This window comes from Syngnathus acus, chromosome 20, assembly GCF_901709675.1.
Source record: "Syngnathus acus chromosome 20, fSynAcu1.2, whole genome shotgun sequence".
Lineage (NCBI taxonomy): Eukaryota > Metazoa > Chordata > Actinopteri > Syngnathiformes > Syngnathidae > Syngnathus > Syngnathus acus.
The window spans coordinates 4,997,051-5,021,403 of NC_051104.1; the positions used below are offsets into that span (position 1 = coordinate 4,997,051).

A 24,353-nucleotide genomic window follows, 5' to 3' on the forward strand; every position below is an offset into this window, starting at 1 on the left:
AATGATTCCCTGCAATTTCATGTTTAATGAAACATGCGACATCATTATATTTCTTTTACCACAGAGTTACCAGCAATTCATTTAGTAATCTTCCGACAAATCATCTCATGTCATACGACCCAGCAAGTTACTTTCACTGAATAGACGATCTTGGTTTGAAGACGCCTTGACGTGTCAGTGTGCCGTGACAGCAGAGAGAAGTTTCCCGATTGTGAAATGTCAGTGCAGTACTTTGAAAACACGCTAAGAATATTCCTTGATTAGTGTTTGCGCTGGAGAAGCCATGCAGCGTTTTGGCAGGTCGAAATGCAGTGGAAAAGAAATTTCTGCGGCCTCGCCTTTAGCTTCTTTTTCATTGTGTCGTGTTTCACGAATAAGGTGAGTACCTCACAATCCGCGTGTTTACTTTTTTTTTTTAGGGGAAAAAACTTTAACATGAGATCCGATGTAAGGAATAACCGGTCTGTCTTTTTTTGTTAATTGGTTGTCAACAGGTTTTACTTACTCGTACAGTTTCTATCTGCTGTAGCTGCTGTTTCTACAGATATGCCAATGTCAAAAATTTGGCTGTATTATTTGATTTTCTAAGAATAATAAGTGCGGCTATTTTCTCAAACCCGGCCTTGCATTGAAATGCACGTTTAAATACTTCAAATATGCATTTAAATGCACATTTAAATACTTCAAATATCAGGAACAAACATATTCAGAACCACTATTGCAGTTTTACTCATTTGACACTTGAGTTGACTCTCAGCTTTTGTGATATTATCTGGTAAATAACTTATTAGTATAGCAGCAGTGACGTATCACGAGACCAGGAAATGAAATTAGATCATTTGGAATGGAAAGCATACAGGTGGCAGTATCGGCTTTGTTTCAAGGTATCTGTTACTCGCGAGACACTCGATAGCCACCATAAACAATCAAAAATGACACCAGGTAAGTCTTCATAGCCGGTTGATGTCGCAAAATGCTGCAGTAGTTTGACAAGTCATGTGTAACACAAAGGAAGGTCTTTGTTTACAGCCATCTGCCATTAGAGTAATTAAAACTTGACGTAGATCCAGACATCATCAAAGTACATTTATTATGTTTTCACTTTGTCTTTCAGTTTGTCCTGTCTGTAATGAAATTCACCTATCCAACCTTATTTCAAGGGTGAGTAGCAGATTTAACAGTGACATTTTATTATTGTGTTAGCATGGCTGACAAAAAAAAAAATGTACAGTACAAAGTATTAATTGCTCCCATGTCTCTTGTCTAAGATGGCAGACATTTATCGGGGCCCTCCTGCTCCTGCTTTCTGGCAAGCTGGGATTGGTGGAAATGAGCCGCATCTCCAGGTACACGACCCCAAATCAATCATTCAAATTCTAATTGATTCACTTCAGAATGATGTTTGATGCGTTTCAGATCATCTGCCTTTGCCTGGTTTCCAGGCTCCCTCCTGTTTGTGGGAAATATTTACGCAGGCTCCAGAGCTCTGTCACGTCTCGTGAGTCACATGTTGGCTTTTCTTCTGGGTCACTAATGTATAGGACTTAATGATCAATTCGATCATTTCTCTATCCTTGCAGGAGATTCCTTTTTTCTTCACTCTGCAGAATTCTTCTCATGTCGTGAGTTATGTCATCTCGAAGGCTGTTCATAGAGAGGTAAGAGTATGCGCCGGATGCTGCATTCACTCGACTCGGACAACGCGTTAGTCTCTTATCGTAGATGTTTTTATTTCTCTTTAATCGCAGAAAATTGAGTGGCTGAAATTTATCAGGTGTGTAATTTTTTTTTTTGGGTGATTTATTCTATATGAAGTGTGGGTCAGGTGATATTTTTTTTTACATGAAAATAAGAACCCTATCTCTTCTATTGTTAGCGTATGTCTCATGCTAATTTCAGCCATCAACCTCCCCTCCTATGACCCCCAGGTAACTTTTTTTTTTGGTATCATATATGATTATTTGTTACTTACGGTAATTGTTAAGATTGTCCTACTTTGTAGTTTGACTTCACCGGTTACATGTGGGCCATCGCTCATCTAGTCTGTGTTGGTAAGTCTTAAAAATTATAGTACTTTATATACTTTTTAAGCATTACTTTGGGGAAATGTGATGTATTTTTTATTTATTTTTGTCTTTCCAGGGGCTTACAGGGTGTTTCAAGTTCACTACAAATCCAGCAATTTGAGGTAAAGGTGAGCATATTTGCAAAAGAATCAATTTTTCAATTCTAATGTCATTTTTTCTTGCAATGTTTCTGATGTAGCGACATTGAGCAGCAATGCGTGAACTACTTGTTCAGGTAAGATTTCAGAATCATGTCATTATTATAAAAACAACATTAGAGATTCAACTGTGCTTTCTGTAACAGCGTTCTGCTTCTGGCAATGGCCGCTCACCCAACAGGTGATTCAAATGTTATTTTGAATTCAATTTAAAAATGCCACATTTTGCTTATTGACCTTTGTTCCACCACAGGTGACCTCACAAGTGCCTTGGAGTTCCCTTCTCTTCAGTCCTCCTCCTTCCGCGGGGGCTGCTGTGCAAGGTGAGACCACCGTAAAGCCACTTTGGATGTAACAGATAAGAGACGCTGGTTGTCGTTTTCGCAGTGCCTTGCTGGGCTTTTTGCTGCTTTTGGCCACAGTCAAACTCAAAAGTGGATTATCCCTTCAGCACTTTGCCGTGTGGATTCTCATGGCTAAGGTAAAAATGTGTTAATCACGTGTTCACACAATGCATTTTTGCACAATAAAAAAAATATATACGTCTATAATAAGTCTTTGATTTGTACCAGGTTACTGCCATGATCCTGTCAACTTTTATTTTCTATATGGACATGAACACACCATCTATGATTTGGTAAGTGCAAAGCTTTGGGTACAAAATCTCACACACTAATAAAGAAGAATTTTACTAATGATATGAATACAAATGAAACCTGGATCTGTTTTTTGTTTTTTAATGTTGAAGCAGTCATTTGTTGTTCTGGTTGCAGTATGGCAGTCAGCCACGTGAGCGAGGCCTTGTTGGTTTATTTTGAGAGAGAAGCACAGTGATGTCAGCACTTCTGGATGGACCAAAAACCTGCACTTGTGAACAAATGTTCTTCTCATATGCCTTATTTTAATATTTGTATTTTATTGTTGCTGTGATGAGCTATGGACAGAATAAAATATCTGTTTACGTATTGTCTCATTGGTACCTTGTTTTAGAAGTGATGATTGATGATGATGATGATGAAGATGATGACGACGATGATGATGACGACGATGATGATGACATATATACATACATACATACATACATACATACATACAGTGACGTGTGGTGAGGTTCATGACTGGAGAGGCACTGATGTAATAAACATTTATGTTAAAACTTGTCTGGTGTTTTATTCCTTGTTTTCTTTGGGCATGAAAACATACAAATCTGACATTTGGTTAACTGCTTTATATGACAATATGTCATATGGATCCAATGGCATGGGTCCATGACGATTGGAGACCACCCTCTGTTGCAGCCTTCGTCCGCCTTCAGTGCCGTTGTGACTCACAGTGTCATCCTCCGCCACTCCCACCGTTGAGGTCTTTGGATCGCACTTTGTCTGGAACCTCCCCTTCGACCTTACCGCCATGGTTGAACCTACCAGGAGCCGAGACTCCAGACGGCATCGCTCTTAGGTTCATCGGAACACGCAAGGCTCTCCACCACGGCAAGGTGGTGATCCATGGAGAACTGCATATGATGATGACAATATGTACATGTGTTTAATGTTGTGTAATATGTGTTGGTGTCCCCCAAAATAAAGAGCAAGTAGTCATATACACATTCTTGACATGAACAAAAAATGCTTAAAGTTATTAGGTACGACGGAAAATGGTGGTGTACCTAATGGAGTGTCTGTCTGACGTCACAAATCAACCAGCCAATCAGGAGGTGGGGGTGAGGGCGGGTGTGGCACTTTTCACTTTCAGTTAAGCTTTGGCCATGATTTTTCCCTAATAAAGTGGCCTGTTATTAGGTACACTTGAAAATGGCGGTGTACCTAATGGAGTGTCTGAGTGATGTCACAGATCAACCAGCCAATCAGAAAGTGGGGGTGAGGGCGGGTGTGGCACTTTTCACTTAAACCAGGGGTGTCGAACTCCAGTCCTCGAGGGGCCGCGTTCCAATATGTTTTCCAAGTGACCCTCGTTAAGCGCACCTGCGTGAAAAGTTTTAGCTCCTTTCACGTTCTGCAGGAGCTAAAAGTTTTCACGCAGGTGCACTTAACGAGGGAAGCACACGGACACTCCATTAGGTACACCGCCATTTTCAAGTGTACCTAATAACAGGCCACTAACCCTAACCCTAACCCTAACCCTCGTTAAACACACCTGCGTGAAAAGTTTTAGCCACTTTCACGTTCTGCAGGAGCTAAAACTTTTCACGCAGGTGCACTTAACGAGGGAATCTCACGGACACTCCATTAGGTACACCGCCATTTTCAAGTGTACCTAATAACAGGCCACTTTATTAGGGAAATATCATGGTCAAAGGTCACAGGTGTCAAGCTCTAGTCCTCGGGGCCGCGTTCCAATATGTTTTCCAAGTTACCCTCGTTAAACACACCTGCGTGAAAAGTTTTAGCCACTTTCACGTTCTGCAGGAGCTAAAACTTTTCACGCAGGTGCACTTAACGAGGGAATCTCACGGTCACTCCATTAGGTACACCGCCATTTTCCAGTGTACCTAATAACAGGCCACTTTATTAGGGAAATATCATGGTCAAAGGTCACAAGTGTCAAGCTGTCGTCCTCGGGGCCGCGTTCCAATATGTTTTCCAAGTTACCCTCGTTAAACGCACCTGCGTGAAAAGTTTTAGCCACTTTCACGTTCTGCAGGAGCTAAAACTTTTCACGCAGCTGCACTTAACGAGGGAAGCACACGGACACTCCATTAGGTACACCGCCATTTTCAAGTGTACCTAATAACAGGCCACTTTATTCGGGAAATATCATGGTCAAAGGTCACAAGTGTCAAGCTCTCGTCCTCGGGGCCGCGTTCCAATATGTTTTCCAAGTTACCCTCGTTAAACGCACCTGCGTGAAAAGTTTTAGCCACTTTCACGTTCTGCAGGAGCTAAAACTTTTCACGCAGCTGCACTTAACGAGGGAAGCACACGGACACTCCATTAGGTACACCGCCATTTTCAAGTGTACCTAATAACAGGCCACTTTATTAGGGAAATATCATGGTCAAAGGTCACAAGTGTCAAGCTCTCGTCCTCGGGGCCGCGTTCCAATATGTTTTCCAAGTTACCCTCGTTAAACACACCTGCGTGAAAAGTTTTAGCCACTTTCACGTTCTGCAGGAGCTAAAACTTTTCACGCAGGTGCACTTAACGAGGGAAGCACACGGACACTCCATTAGGTACACCGCCATTTTCAAGTGTACCTAATAACAGGCCACTTTATTAGGGAAATATCATGGTCAAAGGTCACAAGTGTCAAGCTCTCGTCCTCGGGGCCGCATTCCAATATGTTTTCCAAGTGACCCTCGTTAAACACACCTGCGTGAAAAGTTTTAGCCACTTTCACGTTCTGCAGGAGCTAAAACTTTTCACGCAGGTGTACTTAACGAGGGAAGCACACGGACACTCCATTAGGTACACTGCCATTTTCAAGTGTACCTAATAACAGGCCACTTTATTAGGGAAATATCATGGTCAAAGGTCACAAGTGTCAAGCTCTGGTCCTCGGGGCCGCGTTCCAATATGTTTTCCAAGTTACCCTCGTTAAACACACCTGCGTGAAAAGTTTTAGCCACTTTCACGTTCTGCAGGAGCTAAAACTTTTCACGCAGCTGCACTTAACGAGGGAAGCACACGGACACTCCATTAGGTACACCACCATTTTCAAGTGTACCTCATAACAGGCCACTTTATTAGGGAAATATCATGGTCAAAGGTCACGTGTCAAGCTCTAGTCCTCGGGGCCGCGTTCCAATATGTTTTCCACGTTACCCTCGTTAAACACACCTGCGTGAAAAGTTTTAGCCACTTTCACGTTCTGCAGGAGCTAAAACTTTTCACGCAGGTGCACTTAACGAGGGAAGCACACGGACACTCCATTAGGTACACCGCCATTTTCAAGTGTACCTAATAACAGGCCACTAACCCTAACCCTAACCCTAACCCTAACCCTCGTTAAACACACCTGCGTGAAAAGTTTTAGCCACTTTCACGTTCTGCAGGAGCTAAAACTTTTCACGCAGCTGCACTTAACGAGGGAAGCACACGGACACTCCATTAGGTACACCGCCATTTTCAAGTGTACCTCATAACAGGCCACTTTATTAGGGAAATATCATGGTCAAAGGTCACGTGTCAAGCTCTAGTCCTCGGGGCCGCGTTCCAATATGTTTTCCACGTTACCCTCGTTAAACACACCTGCGTGAAAAGTTTTAGCCACTTTCACGTTCTGCAGGAGCTAAAACTTTTCACGCAGGTGCACTTAACGAGGGAGTCTTGGAAAACATGTTGGAATGCGGCCCTAGGGCTGGAGTTTGATACCTGCGACCTTTGACCCTGATATTTCTCTAATAAAGTGGCCTGTTATTAGGTACACCTGACTTACACCGATTTCAAGGAGTTCATAGCTCAGAAGTGTCAGTTCTTTAAATGTCTTTTTGAACATCACCATACTTGAGCATTGTTTGAGATTTTGACTCATGTTTATAAATATATTAAAAGGTGGAGAGTGTTAATGACACAATGACACAATGTAAAAGTTCAAAATAACATTCTTTATTTAGATCTTTGGTGCAATTTTGACATCTTATTTTGTGTCGAGCTCTTCAGCAGGCTTTGGGGAGAACAGAGCAGTGAAAGGCTGCTTTCTCCTTAAACGAGTCTGCGGGATCTTCTCCTCCTTTATATAACCTGTACAAGCAGAGCATTAGACTTTTGTCACATTTTAAAATGTTCCATGAAGACAGTCCGATCACCTCTTTCTATGCACGTCTGCGTGGATGGGAATCCGACTTCCCAGAAGTTCTCTGGGGTGCTCGGTGGAACGAAGCGATGGCGGTGCCGAGAGCATTCCGACAATTTCTTCACTTTCTCCTCCTCTGGCAGATGAGCGTAATACTAGCAGAGGGCGAGGCGAGTCAGACAAACATGCAGTAAGTTGATTATTAGAAAGACAAACATGACAACTAGTGTCAAATAAGACAAGACTTACAACTTCACATTCTTTGCAGGTGGTGCCTTTCAGTTTTCTTCTCTCGTCCTTCTTGCGGACCACCGCCACGTGGGCATAAGTTGGCTGCCTAAACCCATAGACAAACTATGACTTTGTAAATCAGTCCATACGTTTAATTAAAAAATACTATGTGTTCAAAGCAAACTTAGGAAATGTTTTGGTAGTTTAGCGTGAAAAAAAAAAAATGCTTACTGCAATTTGTGCCCCCGTGGAAAGTTTTCTGGAGGCTCTAAATGGTAGAGACGGAACTCAGTTTCATCTCTCATTGTATTGACCAGCATGTAACAATTATATATGTACCCTCTTCCTCCTCGTCCTCCTCTTCCTCACAAGGTTGACAGGCAACCTGTGAGCTGTTGAAAGATATGTACTCGTCGCGGGCGGTGGCGTCAAACATTCTTTCCAGACTGTCATTAGCCTTGTCACCAATACCTTGGTAAGAAAACACGAGTCGTTTGTCAGCGTCAGACATGGACGCCAAATGTGGAAGACGCCCAGAATGGGATCACCTGACACATTGTCATCTTTCTGGCCTCCGCCTTGAAGTAAGCTGTGACTAATCCAAGTGCAGTCGCTGTCATACAATTCTTCATGTTGCTCTCCTTTGAGCTTGGAAACACATGAGACAACTTTTAAGACAGAATTCAAATGTGCTAAATCATTTGCAATGCAGACAACTGAGAAGAATGATTGTACCTCATCTGCTGCTGGCTCGCTGTCATACATGGAGAGGGCGAGGGCAGGGTCAATGCTCCACATGTTCTCTTCTCTGTGCTTCGTCTCTGCTGAAAGTAAATGATTCAATTGGACTGAAAGGATTTTGAGGATGCTAACATTGTGAAAACGAGCTGCTTGCTTACCATCCTCTGGATGACCATGTTTGTGTGGAGCATTTTGGACCTGAAGGTGCTTTTGTCTGCGGTGCGCTTGTTCTTTAGGTTTTAAGTTTGGCTTCTTGAAAGGTGAACTTCCACAGTCAGCAGTTTGGTTGTGAGTTTGAACCTGTTGAGCCATTTTAAAATCCGACGTCGTCAAACTTCTGATGAAAAGTTAAGGTTGCCATATGTTGAGAATGCAAACCTTGGGTGGCTCCTTGAAGCTTTGACAAGAGGTTTGTTTCTTCGTAAGCCCTTTCGGTTCATAATCTTCCTGTATTTTTTCTTTTCCACGAGAGTCATGCTCAGTCCGCTTTTCCCCACGAGGGAAACGAGACGGTGACTTTACTACGGTGGAGTCTGGACTGTGGACTGGAGTGGAAGGTGAAGGAGTACGACGAGGCCTTCACAAAGACACACAATGTTTGAATTGTAAAGTCCAATAAAGTACAACTTCTTTTTTTTTTTTTTGTCCTTACTGTCGATGGAGATCAGACAACGGGGTCAATTTTGCATTGTATCGTTTTCCTTCAGTTATGGTTTTCTGAAAAGAGAAAATACCAATCAGAGAAAGATTACATACGAAACAGGCTGGGACATGACCTACCATGTGAAATGTGTTGACAAGTTCAAGGCCACATGTTTCTGCTACCACTTCGTCATTCTTTTCTTCTTCTGATATTAGAAAGACACTATGATCATCCCAGACATATTTCCATGAATCAAACTTGCCAGTTCAAATCTTACCTAAAATCTGGAATGTTTCCATTTGGCACGTGTCAGGAACAAGCACTTGTGTTTTTGCAGCCGTTTTTGTAGCGTCACTTGGTTCTTTAACAAAAAAGCAACACACAAATTGAAATATTTGAAATACTTAATTTAACAACAACTTTGTTGCGCGTCCAAAAATAGATATTTTAAGTGACCTTTGAAGAGTGATCTGCAGAACTTGAATTTGGGATCCTCTGCATAGTGAACATGTTTGCTATTGTCCATGTATTTACGTTTCTTCAATTTATTGACGACTGGAAGTGAGCTGGCCAGGACTGGTGAATCTGGGATGATGCCATCTTCGTAGGCTTGGGAGAGGGCCACCTGTGGTTCGGAGCTAATAGTAACAATAAGAGCTCAGGTTGAAGCTTCAAACAGTCATGAAGTGAGTGTGCAATTATTTGTGATATGAATGATCGTACAAAATGACACTTCAATAACAAAATAATTAGAATCTCAAGAAACTTGTTCGAGACACACCATGTCTTTAATATTTGCAGCTCAGCCTGAAGTTTGTGGTTTTCATCCTGCAGCCACTTTCTTTCATACTCTGTTGAGAATAAACACACACACCGTCAACATTGAGAGAAATCAGTTAGACACATTTCTGTATAAAAATATTTATTCTATTTGGTGTGATTTATTGTATTAGTAAAATATACACTTTGTGGTTTTTCCAGATACAAAGCAAGAACACAAGAAGCACTCAAATACACACAAAAACACTCACTGAGTTTGTTGATGGTCAGCTTGCTATGCTCTTGGCCATTTTTCAAGTTTATTTCCAAGATTGCACACCGATCACATTCTTTTGCCCGTAACCTAAAAACAGTGTAAAAAGTGGTTGGTCTTCACATAAAGTGAGACTTCTATTCTACTATTCCTTAAAACAGGTAAAATTAGGAGTTACAGTACCTGTCTTCCAAAAGACTATTGGCATTCTGTAGAGTTTTGGTTTGCTGTTTCAGCTCTTGGTTATTAGTATAAAACAGCTGAAGAGTCTCTGCATCTCTGTTACAAACAAAATTTGTTAAATTTGAATTAAAATCCCATCTAAACGTGGCAATGAGACGGACATATTTGTTTTAGGGGTAAAACTATACTCACAGACGGCGTTCTTTTTTTAACGTGCGTACTTTCTCCTCAAGTTCTAAAAGCAGATCATTGTAACATCAACACCATGTAAATCACAATGGCCCAACAATTGCTCTGATGTCCAGCACTGAGATTTCAATGCAATGTTTTGTTACCCTGGAGTCGTTTTTGGTGGCATTCCCGTAGTTGTATCCATAAACCGAGAAAGGGGTCCGCTGGTTTGGGTGTGCTTGTTGGGCTGCTCATTCTCAGTTCACTATTGGTAATGTCTTGTGTTTAGCATTTAAAATGTATTAAAATGTTCAAGTAAGTAATGTTGCTCGTGAAAATAAATTCTAATTTGCCGCGCCGAAATGCATGCTGGGAAACTTTGTTTTGTTTTTTTCTGCTGCGACGTCTTCTTCTTCTGTTTAGTTGCGAACCGAACCCGCGCATTACCGCCACCTATCGATTCACAATTGTTAGTGCTTTGATTACACTCGGCTAAATTTCATAAAACAAATATTTTCGTAAATATACAAATGAAATATATTTCATTGTTACGTTTGATTTCAGAATCCCATCTCAATAGTTTTGATTTTAAAATTAGTTCCAAGAATTGTGTTTCAATATTTTTCTTTCCAATATAACATTTTCTGAACCGTTTCAGATTAATTAGCCTGACATTTAAACCAACTAGATAGCAGCATGAAAGATTGTGAAAATTTGTCACATTCACAATGAACAATTAGCATCAAAAATTGTACAGTGGAAAGCAAGACCTTGTATTCCTTTTTATTTTTACTATTTTCTTTAGAATACAAAACAAGAACCAAAATAAAAATAACATACAAAACAGATTATTGAACAGGTGACATTGTAAAGTAAGTCAGGGACAGTGGGTTTTGAGAATTGGGCTGATGCTACAACTTCCATTTACCATTGAGGACCAAAACAAACGAGACAATTCAATGACCCGCATGACAGCATTTCTTATTGTCTCCAATTCAAACACACACAAGCATGATGGTTCCTACGTATTCTTTCTAAAGATGGGTGTCCTGGATTAAACTCTTCCCACTCACATTCCCCTTTCAAGCATAAAAGCTGCTTCAGCCTGAGGGTGAAGTCAGCAATCTTCTCTTTAAGTTAATAATCAGATTTTGAGAACGTTACACGATTAAGTAGGAATGTCACTCAGCTGCAGTCACAAAGTCCCTTTCCTTAAAAGATGCTAACGGTAAAATACAATGCATTTACTGCATCAACCAAAGAAACAAAACAAGCTCCACTTAATTAAACACAAAGCTGTGGAAACATAACCGTTTTGTTTTTGTTTTGCATTAACACTAGTATTCTTGTTTTACATTTAAGATGTGGTGACCGGCGGCGCGAGTCAGCTTTGGAGATTTATTACTTTTTTTACGTCCTTTGGATGTGTTCCTTTTCAAGGAGTTTGCATCTGTCACAGCAGAATCGACTGAGCTAGCATTACTTAACATATCAACATACAGAACATGCATTCGACATCAGACGCCTCTCCAAAATAGGTGGGGATCAACTACTCCAAACTCCAATTTCAGCACAAGCTAATTCAAACTCTAAAATTTGCATGACAGCCTGCAGAAATAATTGCAAGTAGGCCCTTGGATGGCAGATAAGCGACAGGCTTGTAAGGATGCGGTGTGTAATGAAGCCTAATGCCATTAAGACATGAGGATGGACGTCTTCGACTCCCCCTCCTCATTCTAATGGACCTAACATGGTTTTAGATTCACATTGTACTGGAAGAAGACAAATTGGTTGCAGATGCTGGCAGAGTTGGTCCACCGCCGCTAGCAAAAAACACTGGAGTGGAGCGTGAATGCATACCTACCACCTCACCTGCAGAGCGACACAGTGGGGAAAAAATGGAGGTCAGTACTTGGTGGGCGCGTCAACACTGCGTCATACTCACTCTGCTTTGACTTCACCACTGAGGGGGCACATAGCTGTAGCTGTGCGTGCCGGCGGGCCGATATGTGGGCATGGTGACGGGGTGCGGGGCGAGAGCGGCGGGCGCCGGTGACGGAGTCGACAGCAAAGTTCCTGTCATGTTCAAATGAAGCTAATAAGATCCGAGCTTCGTTTCGACCGATTAAGATACTCACCAGCTGACATGGCCATAGTGGTGCCGGCCACCATGCCCATGGCAACCCCGTTGTTGCGAGGGGGAGCGATGGATGGGGCGTACATGGCGGCAGGCATCCCGTTAGGTTGGACCACCGTTGTGTGATGGATCACGTGGGGAGGTGCTGCGTACAGTGGCTGTGTGAAGTAAGTCCCTTGTTGTTGTGAAGGTATCAGTGCCTGCAACACCAAGCACAGCATTTTACTAGATAGGAATTTGTGTGCTTTATGAACTAGGCGAGGTCACAAAGTACTACATACCTGTGCATAAGGGTTATGTTGGGGGTAGGTGCTCCTGACTGGGTATACAGCAGCTGGATAGGGGTTGGGGGAGGATGAGTATGGTGGGACTGTCCCAGTGTTGGGGGAACAGGACACTTTAAATGTAGCACCAGGGGCATAACCTGGATCACAGAATAGAAAAGGATTAGATTAGATTGATCGATCGATCGATCGATATATACATACCGCTCGAGAAGGCTGGATTTGCTCCTTGGTAGACATTCTGAGTGTATGCTGGGGCTGCTGCTGCATAGCCGACAGGGAAGCCAGCTAGCATGACCGACAACAAATAAAGTCACGTTAAATAATTGCATAATGTCCCTTTAGTTATAATAGTTGATGCACAAACCTACCTGGATAGCCTATACCCTTGGAGTTGGTGAAGGGGACCCCTGTTGGTGCAGGGCTGTACACTGGATTCATTGTGGCCACCAAATTCTAAAAGTTAAAAAAAAGACAGCATCATAATAGTGACTAGCAGTTTGAAGGAGTGCAAATTTAAGCAACCAGTTGAGTGTTGTTTTTTTCCTCATGGGCAATGAGAGAAAACTGATGATGTTCAACTGTTGATAGGTCAGATGTGCCCTCTAGCGGAGGCCATGGCGCATTGCACAACGGCAGAGGCGATGACGGCCGTCCGGGGCTCAAAATGACTACACACTCGTTACACAGTCGTGTTCATCAAAATATGCACTTTCAGTGTCTGAGAGCACAGCGACATAAAATGCAACGTTATGTCAAATACCACCAACCCCTTCCCCCTTAAACCGAACAAGCGTTTTAGATCGTAATTTGTAGCAATAGACAAACCAAGGAGATTTGCGATTAAAATGATAAGAAGTTGATTACAGGCGGACTGCTGGCAAATTTAATTTCTAAAATGATTAAAAGTTACACTTTGATGTACGTTATTTGCATTATTAGAAGCGCTGTTGGCTGTGCTCCCCAATGAAGTGAAGATGCTGTGGAGGAATTTTGGCAAGGTGTGCGAAGGTGAAACCCTTCGACGCTTTGTTATCATTAGCTAGCTTTAACGCGTGCGCCGAACCAGCGGTTCAACCTCAGTTACGTGCTATTCACTCAAAACTGATACTGTTCTTTTGCAGGTACGCAAATCGCCGGTATGACCATGCAAAAAAAGAAAAAAAAATCCAACAACCTCTGGAGTGAGTGGCACCAGAATGAGGCACCTTACTGCCAGGCCGCAGCTGAGGAGGCAGCCAGCCGGACAGCTGTGCGCTGCACCACTGCTTGTCCCAACATGGCACACAACACAACGTGAAGCAAAATGCTCTAATCAACTGCAATAACTTACTGGTCGATGTTATTGCCGTTTGCAAATACGCTTCTTTGAATCCCCGATGGCAAATATAATGGTGTTTTGCTCCCAGATGCTGAACTCTTTTGAGTGCCGCGCGTCACTTCCGTATAGTGTCACGTGATTGGGAGCAATAACGCCTTATGATTTATTATCATTATTAGCATACTATAAAAAGTAACAATGCAAAATAAGAAACCGCAAAATAAGAAACCACCTACTCAAAGGAGGCATTGTAAATTTGGGATTTATTAAATTCAGTGTTTTTTGTCCTTTTTTTCCCAGAAAAAAAACGTATACCTTATTTTTATAGCAAGGTTTGTAATACATGGCTGCAATATGATCAATTTACTTAGCGTTTTCATTCTTGCAAAGTTGGACAAAAATTCAGTTTAAAAAAAGATTACGTCGTAACTACAACCGTCTGCAGCGAAGGTGACCGGAAGCGTTCTGACGTCCTCTGAGGTCCGAGCGGGTGATAAAAATCCTTTTAAATATAGCTGTGATTTAGCATCGTTTTCCCACTTATGCATAAAAAAACTAAGTATATTAAATCTCTACAAACACAACTAGAAGGCTTTACATCGACAAAATCCTCTGTTTATAATTTTATTAGTTATTTCTTTTATTTTTTCCTTCAAGGACCTTACGCATCATTTCCTGTCAGCGGTCGAACTGGAATGATATCCATAATGTTGTGGGTCTAATGCACCCCAGTATGTCAACAGCTAAAATGTTTCAATTAAATTAATACTTGGGGATTATTCTGTAGTGTTAGGTGATTGTTTTCACTCATTTCCAAACGGTGGGACAATTATGTCGGGTGCGGCCGGTGGAGGCTCCTCTGGTATGGGCGCAGCAGCAGCAGGAGCTAGTAGCAGCTCCGCCGGCGTTCTCCACACTGCGGTATCCGGGGGAGGAGCGGGGGTGGCCGGTAGGCTACCTGCTCGTGTCCTGGAGCATATTTTCTCCTATTTGGACCTTGCCGATTTGACTCGATGCGCCTTAGTGTGCTGGCACTGGAGCAACATCCTGGCGGATGAAAACAGCGAGGTGTGGCGCAGCCTGGGTGCTCGAACACTCAGTGAAGAAGCCCTGCGATCTGACATCTTATGCAACCTTCCATCCTACAAGAGCAAGGTGAGGTTATCTCTTGCAAGAGGCATAAAGAGACTAACAGCAAAATAATTTGTCCTTGTATTTATTAGATTCTGTACCTTGCACCTCTGAGGTTAGAAATACACTTCTCACTGGCAGAAACCCCCTCTAGTGGTCAGAATAAACCTCTACAGTTCAGTGTGTTAAAAATATTACAAATGATTTCAAAAATCTAATCTGTTTCCAGGTCAAATCCTACCAACATGCTCTGAGCTCCCACGACTGCTCTCGTAACGTGTACGTGAAGAAAAACGGATTCACCCTGCACCGCAACCCCATCGCCCAGAGCACAGATGGAGCACGGGGCAAGATTGGCTTTATGGAAGGTCGCCACGCCTGGGAGATCTGGTGGGAAGGCCCTCTGGGTACAGTGGCGGTGATTGGCATCGCCACCAAGCGGGCATCCATGCAGTGTCAAGGCTACGTGGCCCTTCTGGGAAGCGATGACCAAAGCTGGGGCTGGAACCTGGTTGACAACAACCTGCTCCACAATGGGGAGGTGAACGGGAACTTTCCACAGTGTAATAATGCACCCAAATATCAGGTAGGACCAATAACTGGGCTGTCCTTGTTCTATAAAGCAATTGTAACTTTTTTTTTGTATGACTGTTACAGATTGGGGAGAGAATACGAGTGATTCTCGACATGGATGACAAGACGTTAGCCTTCGAGAGGGGGTTTGAGTTTCTGGGAGTTGCATTTCGGGGACTACCTAAAGCCTGCCTGTTCCCTGCCGTCTCCGCGGTGTACGGCAACACCGAGGTCACGATGGTGTACTTGGGGAAGCCACTGGATGGCTAAGAGCGATGTATACGGTTCCCTCCAAAAGTATTGGAACAGCAAAGACTTTTGTTTTTGTTGTACACTGAAGACATTTGGGTATCCAATCAAAAAATGAGACTTTTGTCTCATATTCATTTTTTGATCTTAAAATGAAATGTTTGTAGTATATAACTATTGACATTTTTATGATATCTCAAAAGCTCATGAATTCAACATAATTTTGACTGTTAAAAAGTTTGTTAGTGGAAGACAACGCTAACTGCTTCGATACCCTAGCCCTAACTTTTTTTCTGATTCAGTGCTTAAAAAGTAGCACAGATCTATTACTGTACTAAATCATATTACAAAGCTTAATGTGGAATAATCCATTACATTCCGTGTTGATTCTGATTTGTATTCATGCCACGTCAAAACATTGCGACTTAATAGTTGTCGCGTATGAGAAGCACCGCATGAACGGTTATCATTTTTAAATCCACTTAATGGTGGAAAATGTGTGACGTCCAGTGTGTCCTTTTTAATGTGCTACTGTACTATTACACTATTTATTTATCTATGGTACTACTAGCTTCGGTACAGTTTAAGTTAGAGAATAAAGTCGTGAGATGCGGCAACTTGAGATGCATTTCTGTCTGAGCTCATTGTCGAAATGTCTCCACATGGAACAACACAAATTGCCATTTCCATCACAAAACACATGAAACTAACATACTTTTTACACCTTTATTTTTGTTTGTAATTACAGAACCATTAATTAAAAAAAAGTTTAAAAAAAAAATCAAGAAACATTTTTTTTTGTTGTTGAATCCCCCCACTCGCCTCTTTTTTTCCTGCTCAAGAAACAACACACAACTCCAACCATCCCACAACTTGACTTGCCTCAAAATAACAGCCTACTCCATTTAACTTAGTCAATGCCACAGGATGGTCAGCCGCTGACAAGCCGTGACTGCACTGCGCAGTGTCAGAATGTGATGGGGCCTAACTGAAACTGCCATACCCCCCCCCCCCCCCCCTGCACACACACACACACACACATACATACAAACACACACAAACATCTTTCCTGATACTCCTTACTCCTGGAAAAAAAACTGCCTGCCTTTTTATCTGTGTTGATGTATAAAAAAAATCACATTAGGCTGGCGACTTGTTAAGTGGCGTCCGTACTGCAGTGTGCTGTCATGCGAATTAAACGTGTGCGCATGTGTGTGTGTATACATGTCGAGGTGTAAAAAAGAAAAAAAAAGAAAAACTAAAAGGATCATCAGCGTTTGCTGTTGTAGTAAATGCCCCCTGTGGCCGGCCTGTGGTCGCCCTGCCCCCCTCCCCCCCACACGGACAGAATGGGGTGAGTGTGCATAGCAGGAGCAGAGAGAGAGAGAGACGCTGCGGAGACAGTGGGGGGCGGCGGCGCCACCTGGGGAGGGGTCGTCAGCCTCCACTGGTCCTGAAACCTGAAACGACAAGAAGTGGTCTAATACAGAGAGAGGAGGGGTGAGAGGAAGGAGAGAAGACACACAAGGTGGAGGAGGAGGAGCGGGCTGCACCAAATAAAAACATTGTCTGCCAAAATAAAACCAAACGATGGTTGTCTTGCATTGGACAGGCATGAACGTATGGTGGGGGAGATGGCCGCGCAGGCAAGAGCCCCACCTTCAGGGAAAAAAAAAATAAAAAATCAATTAAAAAAAAAATGTGCATCTCTAATTTTTCCACTGCCAAGAGGGTCAGTCGCTTTCCAAAACTGCGTGGTGAAGAACACAGACAACAAAAAAAGAAATCATGGGGAGTTGATCTGGGGGAGTCGGAGGAGATGGAGAGAAAAGCAGGAGGGAGTGGTACAGCAAACAGACTTTAAACATCAAACGGGCTAGTCAACATTTCACATTTGAACACATTCTTAAAAAAAAAAGCAAAAAAAAAACAAAAAAACTGTCATTTAATGTCGCCACCCCCCCTTTTTTTGTCGCCTTTTTTTTCCGGTGGTGGGTGAATGGGGTGAATGGGTGGGTGGATGGTGTGGAAGCAGGATGTCACAGCCAGACCAAAGGAGACACGCCTGCAGCCTGAGATACCATCACCACCATCATCATCAAAATCAACATCATCCCCAAACCCCAAGCAACGACAACACCAAAAGAAAAAACTTGCCACCATACATCTTGCACCAAAAAGGCCAGCGTATACCTTACCAGGGGGGCCGCACCAACCTCCGCACACGCACGCTCACATACAAATGCACACTGCAGTCAGTCAGTCTCTCTGTCCAGAAGGCTTTTTTTTTCTTTTTTTTCCTTTTTGTTTCTTCTGGAACTCTTCTTTTTTTTTTGTTGGGGGAAAGGGAGGGGAATTTTAGAGTGTATGTGTAAGTGAGTGTGTGTGTGTGTGTGTGTGTTTGCGTACATGTGTAGAGAAGGGAAAGGGGTTGATAGTAAAAGGGGAGGGGGTGGAGTGTTTAGTAAGGGCAATACCACGATGTTCGCCCTCGGCCCCTGGAAGAGAGAGAGAAAAAGAGGGTGAGTTTCTTTCTGGTTGGCTTGAGAAAAATGGACACCAATTTTTCTGGTGTGGTATTCAATTTGGTGTGTGTGTGCGCTCGTGGGTGGGCAGAAGGTGCTTAACAGAATGTGTGACAACGGCGTTTTTAAAAACTTAATAGAAGTGACATCTTAACACTGCCAGTGCAGCAATACAACAATGGAAAAACGAAGTTAGCGTACATAGAAGGACGAGTGTTTAAACTCGAGAGAATTGTGTGTGTGTGTGTTTGTGTGGCTGGGTGTAAGAGGGGTCAAAGCAAAGGCGCACTCTCCCTCTTTCTCTCTCTTGAGCTTCTTTTTAAATATTGCACAACAGCCCCTAAAGACTCCCACGGTGGCGGCACTCTGACCTTCACAATCGGGAGCAAAAGTTTGGGCGATTTTACAACCCCGCTGTTCTTTTTGAAGCACAACATTTGGCTCATGAAGCAGCTGTGCAAAAAAAAAAAAAAAAAAAGGTGGCTGCCATTTGGGCCAGAGCTACCATTGGGGTCACACTTTGGGGTGGGAAGACAAACACAGACGCCACAAAACAGCGCACGCACACGTCACGACCCTTCAAGAAACTCACACAAGACAAAACGCCAACAGGGGGCGCCATTCCAAGGCACCCACCCACACAACACAGACAGACACCAGTGGACTGATGTTGAGATCAGGCTGCAGTAATGAACCTTTGTCTCTGGGAGTGCACACGTTAACGTATCGATTGCTCGTGCACACCAAATGATGCATAAAGACAGATAAAAAAAATAATCTAGCTTGATACCAGTAGAGGGGGGGGAAAAGGATTCTATTTCAGTCCGAATTCAAAAAAAGTCAACACTTGACTGCCGTCCGCAACACAACTGCTGAATGGTTGCCCCCGGGCTGGGAGCAGAAAGCAGGAACATGCTCACAAGCTAATACGAATCAATGACCTTTTCGGAGCTTCGCATCATTCTGATCCAAAGAGGAATACAATATGGTATGTACAATTTATTTTGTATTTACAGGATGGCCATGCTGTGCAATGAACCCAACCGATGAGACATGACAGTTCCAAAAGTGCGCAAATGAGTTCATGTTGCCTAGCTAAAAGAAATGGGTAGTATTTAAAAACAAAAAAACAACTATGAGCCCAAAGCGCACACGCAAGTCACGAGAGCAATAAGCTGTCATCTATTCCAACACAATGAGCGTCTATTTATTCAGGTTGCTGACAAGCTACAAGTTGACTTTCTATCTCAAGGTGTTGTGATGCATGACATGAGTGCAACAGGTGAAGATGACGTTCATGCGGGTTGCCGTGTCCTCCTCAGGCGTCCACTGACCTGAAGGCCCGCCCTCTGCCTCTGGGGGGTGTGTAGCCGCTGTAGTAGCGAGCTCGCGACGAGAAGTTTCCTCCCCTTGATCGGAACCGAGCCCGGGAAAAACCGCGATCTGTGGTGCTGATGCCGGGTCTGTTTGTTCTCTTTGCGCCCACCTGGAGAGAAAAAAAAAAAAATAGACATCCCAACGTTTTAACACCAACTTGACATCTTGAGCATCCCAAAAATGTGCCCTTCCAAACATGACCTTTATCTGTCTTCCTCTAAACAGAGACTCATCCAGAGCCATCGCCGTCCTTACAGACTCTTTGTCGGCAAACTCGATGTAAGCAAATCTTGGAAAGAAAAGGCAGAACGGAGTTATGGAAAATATTGGACCATCAAGCAATCCATTTGAACTTTTTACCCTTTGGGATGCCCCGTGTATTTGTCACACAAGATGGTGACTCTATTTACTGAACCACAGCCGTGGAAGTGTGCCTCAAGCTCCTCCGCTGTGGCGCCGTAGTCCACCTAAAGTCAAAGGAAGCAACTGAAGATTTTGTCCACGTACGGCATATTGACGAAAAAGCTACTCACGTTTCCGACATATATCGATCGGCCATCTGCTTCCATTTTTTCCTCAAATGACATGATGACTGGGCCGACTACAAAAGGCGGGACAACAAAAGAATCCAAATGGTCAAATTTAGGTGACCATACTTTGCGAGCTGTTGAGTTATCTCTCCAGGTCCATCACAGCCACCATCTGCAATCTACGCATCAAAACATCTAGAGGGAATAAATGGAAAACATACCTGGCGGTGGGCTTAGATTCATTTGTTTCTCCACCTCGTTCTGCAGCTCCTTCAGTTTCTCGGCCTCTTCCTCCATCTCTCTCACACGGGCTTTGATAGCCTCCAGCTCCTGAAGAAGATACACAAACAATCAGTAACGCCTTTGTGTACATATTATGGTAACAGTCGCCACACCGACGAGAGTCAGAAACTATTTCATCCGACCCGCCGTGCATTTGAAAAATTAAATCCTGAGAAACATTAACTCTGTAAATAATAAGTCATACCGTTTCAAAAATAACACATTTTATTCCTACTTTCCGTCATTCAAGAGTCACTCCTGTACTATTTTAATGCTCAGAGGTCACAAATATTCATGATATGATGAATAATTGGTACACGCACGATTTTGGGCACATGTGTTGTTTTCAAGTTCTCACACCTGCTGTATAACTTAAAAAAAAAAACGGGCTTGGAACACACAGACGGGCAGTGTCCCTCGTGTGACTGTGGACCATCGAGGAGAGTGGTGCATTGCAGTGGGAGTCATTCCAATTTCATTCAAGGCAATGCCTTCACACACACACGCACAAACAGCGAAACCAGCACATAAAACAAAAAGCAATGATCCACACAGCGCTCATTGTAAACGCAAGTGCACACAATGAATGACTTGTGGCTGGCCGGAATCAGGACCCATTGAATTGACAGATGTTGGCGCAACCCTGGAAAGAAACAAGGAGTGCATGAAGGCATGCTGGGCAGACACGCCTTAACGACCAACGTGGAGATCCACGCGAGTTGAAGATGAAAATGTGGATCTTTCCGGCTCCTGCTAAACACGACAGGTCGTTCGAAAAGGCCACCCAGAGCGTCTGCCATCTCCACCCTTGCGATCTCGTGTAGATTTGGTTGGCAGGCACGCACTCACGATCGTCTGTGATCCATCGAACCGCGTCATACATTCCGTTCCATTAAAAACACGGCGCGTTTGATCTTTCCGCCGGCTATCGAGCACGGTTCTGGTTCGAGCTGTATTGTGTTACGGTGACCGGTGTAAGCTAGCATTAGCCGGTTGTCGCTAGATCATTTTCACGCCCCGACATCGGTGCTTGAAATGCCATAGCGAGGAAGCCGTGAGGTTACAAAGGCAACACACACACACAATAAACGTGCCATTACCGTCGAAGAGGGCGGCTTTGCAATCAAGCAGACTGACGCGACGGTGCACAGGGGCTGCGGTGTGTCCTACCCTCGCCCCCGACTAGCTCCAACATCCCACTGTTGCGTCTTTGCGGCGATTTGTATTCAGAGCCTCGGTCTCGCCGCCTGGTGCAGAAACTAGCGCCCGTCTTGCGCCAAGATGGCTGCCGATATCGCGCATGTCACCACCCAATTCTACTGCACTGCGCGAACCATAATGGCGGTTAAAACCGAGCTGGCTGTAATAGCCACGCACACGGCATGTGACACGAATCTTTGTGAGGAATTAATTGGGTTCCATAACCACGCAAAACGTTATCATAGAGTGCTTTGCAAGTGGCTAGGATATCGCCATTAACGAGCGTGACTTCACGTCGGCATGCAACGACTGAAACAATGCCCTTCACTTACCGGGTCTTCGATGGCCGCTTCTCCCTCCTCTAACCCCGGCTCCTCGTCGCCTACCCCCGGGTCTTCCAGCTCGGGGTGTCCAGGGTCAGAATCTAGTAGCGATTCCTCCGCCAGCCCATTGCCGAACTCCGCCATCGCCCTGTACCGTGTAACGATGCGCCTCGTGGCCAAACCAACGTAGCAGGCCCCAACTCACGCACGAGTGGGGGGGTGAGGGGGGCAGTCAAGGGAGGGGGTTGGGGGGTGTAAAGGCGGAATACGGCTGAGTAAAGTTAAAAGAATAAATAAAAAGCTACCTACGATTCCGCCCCCGTTTGAATAGCGTACAAACGTAAAAGAAACAGTTTTTGGAACCCCAACCTCCAGGTAATCGCCGGAATTCCCGCAGGGAGCCGAGTTAAATGAACTAACTATGTAAGAACACGAGCGAAGACATGAGATCGGCGGCGGCCACTTTTCAGAAATGGAGGCCGGAGGCGGAGCAAAGTGTCACTGCGGACGTACGCGACAACCCCATTTGGTATTGGGCGAATAGGGCCGGCCTCTTTATTCCTCAGCGCATTTCTATTGGTTCATGTAGGAGCTTGTTCCGGGTGCCAATTCAAATACGTCGTTTTAATTGGATTAGAATGCCAATACAACAGTAAGGATTAGTGATGTGCATTTCAGTTCTTGTAAGTGAACTGAATCTTTTGAATCGTTCACTGAAGTGTTCTTGATGATTTAACTTTATTATTGTAGTTTATTTTTATTCACAGCAAGTGACAACAACAATTAGATTGAACTTGTGCAACTCTGCAAGGAGGAATGGGCAACTATGACCCAATCGAGGTGTGCAAGGTGACTTTTAAAAAGCCTGTTATTAAAACGGTCTCTTGAAATTCTTTTTTTTTTTACTCATGCCGACCTAATTTTCTCAAAAGTGCTGGGAACTGAGAGCACTCCGATGCTACAGTAATGAGATCTTCGAATTGTTGAAAGGAACTAAATATTAACATTTGAAACTCAATATCTGCTGCGTCAATGACAAAATAAAGACCCTTGGCAAGAACGCGTTTGGTTTTATTGCGAATTGAGCTTTCTCTCTTACCGTAGGCACGCCAGTTCAATGTAAAGCAAGTTCTACCGGTGACTACTAACTTTTTTGAGTGAGTATTGCAACCAATTTTAAACTCTCTATTTTCCGTTTACATGTAAATATTCAGGAGCATCATTACGAGACGAGCTCCTCGAGTTTGTTTGTTGCTAGCTAGCTATCGTAGAACAATATCAACAAAGGTAGCCTGTCAGTGACTCCGCCCACAACTGCCACTCGGCTGTCGATCAAACGTTCATCAAGGGAAATGCGTTTGACCTGCATGTTGTTTTGTTTTTTTTCCACGTAAAAGCTGATGTCCAAACTACAAGAGTTGAGGCTCCACGTCGTCTATCTGAACATCTAGACGCCAACATATTTTCGAAAGGTACTGCATGTTACGTTTCCTTCTTTTTTTATCTTTAGTATTATCCCTAGTGACTAGAGAAGATCATCAACAAGTCTAATGAGACGTAATAAAATCTTGTAAAGATAATTTAATCCGTGCTTTGAGTTATTTGACGGTTTCCAGGTGAATTAGCTAGTGGGTAACAGCAGATAAGCCATGAGTTTCAGAAGTTGTGGTCAAAAGAAATAAGTGGGGTGTGTGCAGTACAACATGTTTCCCGCAGAGGGCGCCAATGCTCTAAATTGAGTATTCTATTACAGTTTGATATTCGATTTTAAATAGTGTTAAAAATAGGTGTGTATCATTAAATCTGCCAAGGAAATAGTTTAACAAAAAGAAAATCTGGCACAAAGTCTTTTTTTTTTTTACTTTGTTTTTTTAAATTAAGATACTTTAAAAGTTGAGAATGAAGAGTTAAGAGTTCGTGTTTTTTGTAATCAAACTTTATTTCTTTTGCAGCGTAAACATTCAATCGCAAAACAGAAGTCGGATGGTAGTCTGCTCGGTGCCAAGTGGTTGGCCGGTGGGCCGAGTGGTGGGCCGGTGGGACGAGTGGTGAGGAGTCTGTGCTCTGGTCCTCAGCCGCCGCTGCAAGTAGGTACTTTGATAGTGCGCCACCTTGGACACAAAAAGAACAATCATTCAAATTTTGGAACATGGTGGATGAAATGAAATGTACTTTCCTTCTCTTACCAGCAGAGGGCTCTTCAGACAGCAAGGAGGTACGCCTGCCAAAAAGAGGTCGACTTGAGGCTTTTGGCAGGTAGCAGACCAGGAATGCAACAACCACAGGGAGCCTGCAAATCCAAGTCCAGAAAGTGAATAACCTGCTACAGTTTGGCTTGAGTCTCAGGTGACCGGCAGGTGAACGAGCGTACCTATGGCAGGTTTTTCCCTTCTGGACCAGGATTTTCCACTTCTGCCTGTAAAGAAAAGGAACACTGACTTAA

At 43.5% G+C, this 24,353-nt stretch overlaps 5 protein-coding genes and 1 long non-coding RNA gene across 11 annotated transcripts; 3 read left to right on the plus strand and 3 right to left on the minus strand.

Annotated features, from left to right (window-relative positions):
- The first annotated feature begins 155 nt into the window (after positions 1 to 155).
- On the plus strand, positions 156 to 3,192 carry LOC119139249 (transmembrane protein 241). The gene is made up of 15 exons (XM_037279780.1): positions 156 to 378; positions 1,115 to 1,161; positions 1,269 to 1,346; positions 1,417 to 1,498; positions 1,581 to 1,658; positions 1,749 to 1,774; positions 1,877 to 1,928; positions 2,003 to 2,051; positions 2,143 to 2,188; positions 2,266 to 2,301; positions 2,371 to 2,405; positions 2,478 to 2,547; positions 2,612 to 2,705; positions 2,797 to 2,861; positions 2,998 to 3,192. Exons 1-15 carry the CDS (start codon positions 307 to 309, stop codon positions 3,056 to 3,058), a joined length of 891 nt encoding a protein of 296 aa, XP_037135675.1. The 5' UTR covers positions 156 to 306; the 3' UTR covers positions 3,059 to 3,192.
- Positions 3,193 to 6,767: 3,575 nt separating this feature from the next.
- rbbp8 (retinoblastoma binding protein 8) lies at positions 6,768 to 10,359 on the minus strand. Of its 2 annotated transcripts, none has more exons than XM_037279675.1 (18): positions 10,143 to 10,359; positions 10,000 to 10,042; positions 9,808 to 9,903; positions 9,623 to 9,714; positions 9,373 to 9,442; positions 9,048 to 9,229; positions 8,869 to 8,952; positions 8,729 to 8,796; positions 8,601 to 8,665; positions 8,327 to 8,525; positions 8,107 to 8,248; positions 7,943 to 8,028; positions 7,756 to 7,855; positions 7,547 to 7,678; positions 7,439 to 7,475; positions 7,226 to 7,313; positions 6,990 to 7,131; positions 6,768 to 6,924 (listed from the first exon to the last, which is right to left on the minus strand). In XM_037279675.1, the coding sequence occupies exons 1-18, from the start codon at positions 10,231 to 10,233 to the stop codon at positions 6,821 to 6,823; spliced, it is 1,821 nt and encodes a 606-aa protein (XP_037135570.1). In that variant the 5' UTR covers positions 10,234 to 10,359; the 3' UTR covers positions 6,768 to 6,820. The 2 variants fall into 2 exon arrangements, with proteins under 2 accessions (XP_037135570.1, XP_037135569.1); XM_037279674.1 differs by having other exon boundaries at positions 7,943 to 8,031.
- A 386-nt stretch (positions 10,360 to 10,745) lies between these two features.
- Positions 10,746 to 13,849, minus strand: fam168b (family with sequence similarity 168 member B). Its single transcript, XM_037279680.1, has 7 exons — positions 13,733 to 13,849; positions 12,771 to 12,855; positions 12,604 to 12,687; positions 12,397 to 12,539; positions 12,117 to 12,315; positions 11,924 to 12,054; positions 10,746 to 11,850 (listed from the first exon to the last, which is right to left on the minus strand). Exons 2-6 carry the CDS (start codon positions 12,838 to 12,840, stop codon positions 11,936 to 11,938), a joined length of 615 nt encoding a protein of 204 aa, XP_037135575.1. The 5' UTR covers positions 12,841 to 12,855; positions 13,733 to 13,849; the 3' UTR covers positions 10,746 to 11,850; positions 11,924 to 11,935.
- A 526-nt stretch (positions 13,850 to 14,375) lies between these two features.
- Positions 14,376 to 16,301, plus strand: fbxo45 (F-box protein 45). The gene is made up of 3 exons (XM_037279676.1): positions 14,376 to 14,875; positions 15,081 to 15,437; positions 15,509 to 16,301. The coding sequence occupies exons 1-3, from the start codon at positions 14,552 to 14,554 to the stop codon at positions 15,692 to 15,694; spliced, it is 867 nt and encodes a 288-aa protein (XP_037135571.1). The 5' UTR covers positions 14,376 to 14,551; the 3' UTR covers positions 15,695 to 16,301.
- Positions 16,302 to 16,471: 170 nt separating this feature from the next.
- On the minus strand, positions 16,472 to 22,388 carry pabpn1 (poly(A) binding protein, nuclear 1). Of its 3 annotated transcripts, none has more exons than XM_037279677.1 (7): positions 21,920 to 22,388; positions 20,327 to 20,435; positions 20,109 to 20,176; positions 19,936 to 20,042; positions 19,777 to 19,864; positions 19,533 to 19,684; positions 16,472 to 17,133 (listed from the first exon to the last, which is right to left on the minus strand). In XM_037279677.1, the coding sequence occupies exons 1-7, from the start codon at positions 22,052 to 22,054 to the stop codon at positions 16,944 to 16,946; spliced, it is 849 nt and encodes a 282-aa protein (XP_037135572.1). In that variant the 5' UTR covers positions 22,055 to 22,388; the 3' UTR covers positions 16,472 to 16,943. The 3 variants fall into 3 exon arrangements, with proteins under 3 accessions (XP_037135572.1, XP_037135574.1, XP_037135573.1); XM_037279679.1 differs by lacking the exon at positions 21,920 to 22,388 and adding an exon at positions 21,488 to 21,658; XM_037279678.1 differs by lacking the exon at positions 16,472 to 17,133 and adding an exon at positions 17,387 to 18,171 and having other exon boundaries at positions 21,920 to 22,387.
- Positions 22,389 to 22,952: 564 nt separating this feature from the next.
- Positions 22,953 to 24,266, plus strand: LOC119139198. Of its 3 annotated transcripts, XR_005101321.1 has the most exons (4): positions 22,953 to 23,067; positions 23,308 to 23,382; positions 23,863 to 24,001; positions 24,100 to 24,266. It is a non-coding gene; the product is annotated as an uncharacterized LOC119139198 (long non-coding RNA). The 3 variants fall into 3 exon arrangements; XR_005101320.1 differs by lacking the exon at positions 22,953 to 23,067 and having other exon boundaries at positions 23,204 to 23,382; XR_005101322.1 differs by lacking the exon at positions 22,953 to 23,067 and having other exon boundaries at positions 23,204 to 23,382; positions 24,103 to 24,266.
- Positions 24,267 to 24,353: the final 87 nt, after the last annotated feature.